At 42.7% G+C, this 8,932-nt stretch overlaps 1 protein-coding gene across 1 annotated transcript; it reads left to right on the top strand.

Annotated features, from left to right (window-relative positions):
• Positions 1–4,903: 4,903 nt before the first annotated feature.
• Positions 4,904–8,479, top strand: LOC111970245 (translocon-associated protein subunit alpha). Its single transcript, XM_023996875.2, has 9 exons — positions 4,904–5,033; positions 6,117–6,232; positions 6,345–6,438; positions 6,591–6,718; positions 7,058–7,192; positions 7,363–7,439; positions 7,577–7,655; positions 7,786–7,879; positions 8,107–8,479. The coding sequence occupies exons 1-9, from the start codon at positions 4,964–4,966 to the stop codon at positions 8,175–8,177; spliced, it is 864 nt and encodes a 287-aa protein (XP_023852643.1). The 5' UTR covers positions 4,904–4,963; the 3' UTR covers positions 8,178–8,479.
• The last annotated feature ends 453 nt before the right edge of the window (positions 8,480–8,932 follow it).

Here is an 8,932-nt window from a genome sequence, read left to right as displayed (position 1 = left end):
ATAACAGACCACTTCTCAGTTCCTATGCTTCCTGGCTGATGTTTTGGTCACTTTTGAATGCTGGCGGTGCTTTCCACTCCTCAGTGTAGCATGAGACGGAGTCCTAAACCCACACAAGTGGCTCAGGTAGTGCAGCTCATCCAGGATGGCACATCAATGCGAGCTGTGGCAAGAAGGTTTGCTGTGTCTGTCAGCGTAGTGTCCAGAGCATGGAGGCGCTACCAGGAGACAGGCCAGTACATCAGGAGACGTGGAGGAGGCCGTAGGAGGGCAACAACCCAGCAGCAGGACCGCTACCTCCGCCTTTGTGCAAGGAGGAGTAGGAGGAGCACTGCCAGAGCCCTGCAAAATGACCTCCAGCAGGCCACAAATGTGCATGTGTCTGCTCAAACGGTCAGAAACAGACTCCATGAGGGTGGTATGAGGGCCCGACGTCCACAGGTGGGGGTTGTGCTTACAGCCCAACACCGTGCAGGACGTTTGGCATTTGCCAGAGAACACCAAGATTGGCAAATTTGCCACTGGCGCCCTGTGCTCATCACAGATGAAAGCAGGTTCACACTGAGCACATGTGACAGACGTGACAGAGTCTGGAGACGCCGTGGAGAACGTTCTGCTGCCTGCAACATCCTCCAGCATGACCGGTTTGGCGGTGGGTCAGTCATGGTGTGGGGTGGCATTTCTTTGGGGGGCCGCACAGCCCTCCATGTGCTCGCCAGAGGTAGCCTGACTGCCATTAGGTACCGAGATGAGATCCTCAGACCCCTTGTGAGACCATATGCTGGTGCGGTTGGCCCTGGGTTCCTCCTAATGCAAGACAATGCTAGACCTCATGTGGCTGGAGTGTGTCAGCAGTTCCTGCAAGAGGAAGGCATTGATGCTATGGACTGGCCCGCCCGTTCCCCAGACCTGAATCCAATTGAGCACATCTGGGACATCATGTCTCGCTCCATCCACCAACGTCCACGTTGCACCACAGACTGTCCAGGAGTTGGCGAATGCTTTAGTCCAGGTCTGGGAGGAGATCCCTCAGGAGACCATCCGCTACCTCATCAGGAGCATGCCCAGGCGTTGTAGGGAGGTCATACAGGCACGTGGAGGCCACACACACTACTGAGCCTCATTTTGACTTGTTTTAAGGACATTACATCAAAGTTGGATCAGCCTCTAGTGTGGTTTTCCACTTTAATTTTGAGTGTGACTCCAAATCCAGATCTCCATGGGTTGATAAATTTGATTTCCATTGATCATTTTTGTGTGATTTTGTTGTCAGCACATTCAACTATGTAAAGAAAAAAGTATTTAATAAGAATATTTAATTCATTCAGATCTAGGATGTGTTATTTTAGTGTTCCCTTTATTTTTTTGAGCAGTGTATAATATATATATATTAATAACTGCAAAAGTAATGAATGTCGTCGGTGTGGGGGCAGAGTAAAAGTCCCTTGGGGGGGGTGTCCATAGTGGGAGTAGCAGGGGAGAGGGGGGAGCAGGTAGCTGACTAGTGGTGGCTATTCAGCAGCCTGATGGTCTGAGGGTAGAAACTATTGGCCAGTCCTCCAGTTTTTACCATGATTCTCCTGTACTCTCCACGTCTGAGTGATTGAAGCAGGGAGAACAGGCCATGGCTTGGGTGGCTGGAGTCCCTGAGAATCGGCCATCCTGCAACACCTGGTGTTGTAGGTGTCCTGTAGGGCAGGCAGTGTGTACCCAATGGTGCGTTCGGCTGCACGTATCACCATCTGAAGAGTCTTGCAGTCCGCAGAGGTGGAGTTACCGTACCAGGCTATGATGCAGCCCGACATTATGCTCTCAATGGTTCTCCTGTAGAACACTGTGAGGGTTCTCGGGGACAGGCCGAATTTCTTCAGCATCCTGAGGATGAAGAGTCGCTGTCGTGCCTTCTTCACCACGTGTCCATGTGGTTAGACCATTTCAGCTTCTCTGAGATGTATACGCAGAGGAAATAGAAGTTATTGATCGTTTCCATGGCGGCCCTGTTGATGAGGATGGGGGCGTGCCCCAGCCTGGTTCCCCCTGAAGACCACAATCAGCTCCTTTGTTTAGCTAACGCTGAGGGGGAGGTTGCTTACCTGGCACCACACCGTCAGAGTGCCTACCTCCTCCCTGTAGGCTGTCTCGTCGTTGTTGGTAATCAGGCCTACTACTGTTGTCGTCATGGAACTTGATGATGGAGTTGGAACTGTGTGATGCCACACACTCGTGGGTATACAGGGGAATACAGGAGGGAACTGAGAACGCACCCTTGTGGGGCACCCGTGTTYAGAATCACTGTTGAGGAGGTAATGTTGCTTACCTTCACCACCTGGGGGCGCCCGGTCAGGAAGTCAAGGACCAGTTGCATAGGGAGGAGTTCAGGCCGATCGCTGTGAGCTTTCTAATGAGCTTATAGGGCACTATGGTATTGAAGGCCGAGATGTAGTCGATGAACAGCATCTTATGCATTTCTTTTGTCCAGCTAGGTGAGGGCAGTGTGCAGTGCAATGGCYATTGCATCGTCCGTGGAGAGGGTCGAGAGTGTTGGGGAGGGAGGAGGTGAGTGCTACTGGTCGGTAGTCGTTCAGTTACTTTCCCTTTCTTTAATTTTTTTATAGCAGAGTTTTGACTGTTAGATGCACATCAGCTGTAGTGATGCATAAAACAGTGGAAAGAGGCATGCTGCTAGCCACCATTGTAACGGAGAACAAGCACCCACATGTGGACTATTTGGCCTCCCCATCTTTCCAGACCAGATTTATACCCCCCAGAAAGGCTGGATGTTCTGCCCCTGCCTGCTATGAGAGTGAGTAAGTGAGCCAGCCAGCCAGCCAACCAACACTTTAGCCAGATTCATTCATCGGTATCATCACAATCTAATTCCATGTAGTCAATACATAGGCTGATTTGTTCGTAGTTTTGGAGACTTTCCTTTGGTGCACAGAAACAAAATCCACAGTAGAAATAAGGAAAGGTGAATACAATGGAGGAACACAATTGATATGAATGTATAGCCCTCAATCTATACCAAAGTAATTATCTATAATGGAATGTAAAATTGTTGGAGATTATGATTTAAGATTGCCGGAAACAGAACACAATTGCCCACATTTCTCCTCTGACAAAAACGTTGTGTTAATATTCTGATGACATATGTATTTAAAGTTTTGCAAAAGGTGGTCTAAGATATGCAAGTCAGGTACAAAACCAAGAATATGATCAGAAGATCTGTAAATGGATTTGAGCACAGATCAAAAAATTGCTTGTAGGAAATTGAGAAACTGCAATTAGATACACACCTCCTTCTGAAGCGGGGCAGAAATGTATTTCCTTTATCTGTAACAACAAAAGAGTGTTCTCTGTCAGTATTTTCTTTTAAATCAGAGGTTGTGTTAACCATTGACTTCAGTCTTACCTGTACAATGTGTTGCGATACAGCAAAGAATATTCCAGCACACTGAAAAGACCAACATTGTGCTGACAACTGACAGTAGGATCCACAGCTCAAAAGACCCGCAGAAAATACCAAAAACTATGGGGAGTACAACAACAAGAAAGAGAACAGGTGTATAACCGTTAGTATATGTTGTTTTCTTTGCATTGGGCTGACAAGACTTTATGGCAAGTCTGACAAAGACTTTCGGGTCTAAATTTTGCACAATAAAACGGCAGGTGCATGGAATAGTGTGTGGGTATTCATCTTTCTTTCAAGATTTGATGGCTTGTCATGTGTAATATGTCTATAGCTCCAGAAGACACTGAATTGAATAAATAGTTCAAKGTAAACTAAATGAACCAACACACTGTTGTATATCCTCCCACATGTATTTTGGGAGCCTACAACAGTGTGTGGGTTCATTTGGATTACACTGTGTAATACATTTTCAAAAATGTAACGTTGACACCTTTGAGCCTGAAGAGTTTTGAGTTTCATTTTTTTTATGGCATGTAAATTTGACCTTTTTGACCTCTTGATGAGAATAAAATATTGTCTAACTTCAAACAAGCTTTAAAAAGGACACCACAATATCCACTGTTCCTAGGCCGTCATTGAAAATAAGAATTTGTTCTTAACTGTCTTGCCTAGTTAAATAAAGGTAAACAAATAAAATATTGTGAGTTAAAATAGATCAGACTTACCTGTTGTTTGAGTGCTGCTGTTACAGCTATCTGCCATGATTGCGAGTTTATAAACCTGATCAATTCAGACTCGCTTGACAAAAATAAAATAAAAAATAATTGTATCCCTCCCTGCGACTCTCTAAAATATTGATCCAAGATGTAATTGTATTGAAGCGTAATTCTGTACTAAACTATTATATTTGTATTTTAAGGTGTTGGTTTTAGTGATGCAGGTTCATCTAGGGTTCTTTCTGGGAGTTTGCTGCAGGATGTTAGCTTGTCATTTCTTTTGTGCATCAGCAGGGCAATCTGCAGAAAACCACAATCCTTCCTATGAAAACAACTCATGCTGAGCCACATTTTGCTAATGCGCAAAAGAGAGAGAATATTTTGTGTGAGTTTTATACCAAGGGATGCAGCACCGCTTTATTTTTGACTGAAAGATTAGGACACATTTTTGGTTTTGTACGTTTTGGGACATGTACTAATGTGTTTGCTAGTGTGCTAAAAAAAAGAAAAATATAGTGTCTGCAAAGATATTTAAAAAATATTATAAATATTTAGACAGCGTAGGCCTAAAATGATCTACTATGGTTAACTATACTGAAAACCCCCCCCCCCCCCCCCCCAACATAAGTTAATTTAATTGTCGATTATGGATGGAAGAATGACATGTGCTTTTGTTGTTGTTGATTCAATCAATTTCTCCTAAACAGTTTGACAATACCTATACGTGCTTAGTATGGGCGTGACTTAAAACTCTTATCCCACGTCTTCTCTAACTTTTCTTCCTTTTCCTGAGTGCTGATGTGTATGTAGCAAGCTACGAACTTGACGCAGCAAAATGTTCAATTTCGGATCAAAAATACTTTTACTTTTACTCGTGGCTTTCCCATGTGGCCTGATATCCTTCGGTAAGTCATTTTATCCTTCTGAATTTGTATTCGTCACTCCAGCGGTGCAGAGTTCATTGCAATAATGAAACGTTAACAAAGTTAACATTGACGTGGCATAACGCAGTTTTTCATTCAGTGATATTTAACGTTTGAAGACTGCATTGTCTTAAAGCTTCGTGCTCAATATCCATATTTGATTAATTAAGTAAACAAATGCATTTAACATAAAATTATAGCAGGAACATAAAACTTTGGGAAGCTTTCTCAATATATGCTTGTTGAGACATTGCATGCTTATGCAAATGAAACATTTCCATAGATGTAGTTTTATGGTGAAAGACAATAAGAACCTTAAATAGAGAAACAAAAATGACACATTTTTCAAGACAAAATGTGTCTGGTAGGCAATATTGTTTCTATACAGAACTAGTATTCTGCACTAGAGCGCAAAAAAAAAAGATATTCACAAAGTTTAGCATATCTTTGCAGGGAGGCTCTTATTTTGAATTGTGCTGCCAGCATAATATACTGCTGCTAGGAGAACGGTAATCTCTACTCTGAGTTCCCCTTTTTCTATGGTGACGTGTCCCAGGATCATCGTTGCGTTAGTACTGTGTTGATGCATTGTAACACCCGTGTGAGGCGCTGACTTTTACGTTGTATCTTGCCTGTTACATAGTGTTCAAATTGTTACAATAGGGCAGGCCTACTACTAAATGATTGGCTTTGCAATTTGTTATACAAAGTTTATACAGCATTTTCGATTAATTAGGCCTACCAATCATGAAGCATAACAGGACCTAGTTTTAGCCTTTAGGCTAAACATTCTTTGTGAACGAGCACAATGAACTAATCTCTTTTCATGATCACTTGTATCTATTTAGTAGTGTCACTAGTTTACATTTATTTGATCCATTGTATCCTATGTGTATTTTTTGTGAAGATGGACAAACTAGGGGTAACGTCAGGTTAAGAGGCCTGGCCTTTTTAACAGGTGGCGAGTTGAAGTCACAATTATCATCAGATATTATAGCAATTTATGCAATGTGTATGTGTTTAAATGCACACATTGCTAATGGCTTCTTCTCTCTGTTTGGACAGGCCAAGTATCTGCAGACTCTGAGTCTGCGGAGGACATTTCCCCAGATTCAACAGTCGATGAGGAGGAGGAGGAAGAGGACGAGGTGCTGGTGGAAGAAGATCAGGTCCCAGGCTCAGTATGTGATGTTGTTCGAACTGGGATGAAAGCGGCTTCTATTGTCCCTGCCAAATGAACCAGACAGTTGTTTGACATATTGCTATTTGATTTGATATTTTGAAATCTCTCAGGAAACAGAAGATGACATAGATGAAGATGCTGCAGTTGGAGATGTAACCTCTCACCCTGATGCTGACACCACCATTGTCTTTGTGACTGGGGAAGGTTGGCCTTCTCTTCCTTGATGAAGACTTTCATATCATTTTACACTCAGTCATTCATTGTAAATTTAAAGGCTAATATGCAAGACAGTGTTGAATGTAATTATTCATTCACATCAATGGTTTAATTTGTATATCTTTGTGCCCTCTATCCAGAGTTCCCAGCCAATGAGATTGTGAAGTTCCTGGTGGGTTTCACCAACAAGGGAAGCCAGGATTTCACTGTCCATTCCCTGGAGGCCTCCTTCCGTTACCCTCAGGACTTCCAGTTCTACATACAGAACGTGAGTCTGGGCTCTCGGATGCATGACGCCTGCATGCCTCATCTGAGGAATAGAAAGTCCCCATGAAAACACACATGATTCTGTAACACTTCATACATTATAATGGGGTTTGTAATCTGTTTACTTCCAATTTATTAACTAACAATTACTATAATATTAACTTATTATAAAGCCTTTACAAACCCGATAACATATGTATTACCTATTATAGATGACAGTTAGTTCAAAAACAGTGTGTTGTATTTACCAAATATACATGGAATGCCCTGTAAAATGTAGTATTGGGAACTTTCTGCCATTGTTGATCAGAAAAGTAGACAAGATGTTTTTGGTATCTAGTTCACAGCCTTGCCCCTGAGCACTGTGGTCCAGCCCCAGAAGCAGGCCTCCTTTGAGTACTCCTTCATCCCTGCTCAGCCTATGGCTGGTCGTCCCTTCGGCCTGGTTATCCTACTCAACTACCAGGACAGTGAGGTGAGACTAGATTTATTGATTGTTTTTATTATTGGAATGTTTTGCATCTTCAGTATGCCCAGCTCATATGGGTTGTTGACCAGGTGTTCAGGCATCACCCTGACCAGGTTCAGAAGTTCCTTGGAATGTATGTCCTGAGGCGCTGATCTTGTGTTTTGACTGTTCCGCAGGGCAACGGTTTCCAGACGGCCATTTACAACCAGACCGTCACTATCGTTGAGCTGGAGGAAGGACTGGATGGAGAGACGTAAGCATTTCTTTGCATACATCAATTCTATTTTTATGCCAGTATTTGGTTATTTTAATTTATGTTTTAGGTACATTTGTTAAAATATTTTAACTCATTTTTATAGTATGACATGTTTTCCTTTGTTTCTCCTCCAGAATATTCATGTATATCTTCCTGACTGGATTGGTTGTCTTGGCGGTCTTTGGCATGTACCAGGTGCTGGAGTCTAGGACGGTACGAGTTTCATGAATCTAAATTGTCATAGTCTAAAATATCTCCACCTCTTTACATATGGTGTTGAATGTTACATTAAAAATGAGCACCAGGGTGAATGAAGTGATGACCTTTCATCTATGTTGTGCAGAGGAAGAGGTTCCCTGTGAAGGTGGAGACGGGCACTGGTGGGATGAACGGTGTGGACATAAGCTGGATTCCCCAAGAGACCCTCAACATCATGAGTAAGTTGAGCTTTGTCATGAGCTTTAATACTCTGTCATAGCTTTGTGCAGGAAGACAAATTCAAACTCTGCTTATAACAACCACTTTTTTGGAAGTGTACTTGAAAAGGCATCCTCTGTTTTAATCTTGTCTGTACAAAGATGAATATCAACTCAAATGGCTGTATTGACCATCTCTCTTTCTCTCACACTCTCTCTTACTCTCTTTGTCTCGCTCTCTCTTACAGGCAAGGCATCGGCATCCCCTAAAGCCTCCCCAAGGAAACGCACCAAGAGAGCGGTGGGAGTAGATCAGTAAACCATTCCAAGATGCGGCCGTCTTCATATCAATGTCCACCAGGCCCATGTTCAAGGCCCATGACATCACAACCGTCAACACCATCAACCTCTGCTCAACCTCTGGGTGGACCTAGTTAGTTATCCAAGAGCTTTTCGCCGCTGATACATAGGCATACGCCAAATGTCTCAATGTCAAGGGTTCTTGGACTGAAGAGACTGGTGTCACGAATGTGTCCCATTTAGACACCACTCTAGTTGAACATGGTCATAATTGTGCAAATTTGGCCCACATTTTGTTTAATTAAAGGAACTTGTTTTTTATCACTGTGTGGTTGAAACACTAAAGGACTGAGTAATTTAATCACCATGCCAGCTCCATGGAAGACATGGGGAAGACTTGGGGAGTTTTAGACCTGCCAAAGAAAGCTATAATGCTACACCAAGTATTTCAATCAAAATCTTTTTTTACTTTTACAAATGTATTTAAATACTTAAATTCCTGAAGTATTATGATATTGAGCTTTTAGTTCTATTTCATTCAGTGCCTTAGTGGCTGACTCCCTGTCTGCACGGTCAGGAATTGAGATAGTGACCAAAAGGGTCTCCCAAGTTCCTCCAAGGGAAAGTTTTCCTTAATGTGGACCAGGTTTTTCAGTGTCATACTTTGGAATATCATAAAGATGCTTTGAAAGGCTCAGTGAAGAGAATTTCAAAAGAAAAGGCCATCAGCTACCAGGTTACATTGTTAAATGTGAATGATACAAATGCATTTGA

Source organism: Salvelinus sp. IW2-2015, linkage group LG11 (assembly GCF_002910315.2).
Source record: "Salvelinus sp. IW2-2015 linkage group LG11, ASM291031v2, whole genome shotgun sequence".
NCBI classification, from domain to species: Eukaryota; Metazoa; Chordata; class Actinopteri; order Salmoniformes; family Salmonidae; genus Salvelinus; species Salvelinus sp. IW2-2015.
The sequence above is the reverse complement of the archived record's forward strand: the minus strand, read 5'-3'. Positions and strand labels throughout refer to the sequence as shown.

Coding starts and splice junctions, on each gene's coding strand:
- LOC111970245 (XM_023996875.2), top strand. CDS start 4,964: ATGTTCAATTTCGGATCAAAAATACTTTTACTTTTACTCGTGGCTTTC. Junction 5,034..6,116: donor ATGTGGCCTGATATCCTTCG/GTAAGTCATTTT, acceptor CTGTTTGGACAG/GCCAAGTATCTGCAGACTCT. Junction 6,439..6,590: donor TGTCTTTGTGACTGGGGAAG/GTTGGCCTTCTC, acceptor CCCTCTATCCAG/AGTTCCCAGCCAATGAGATT.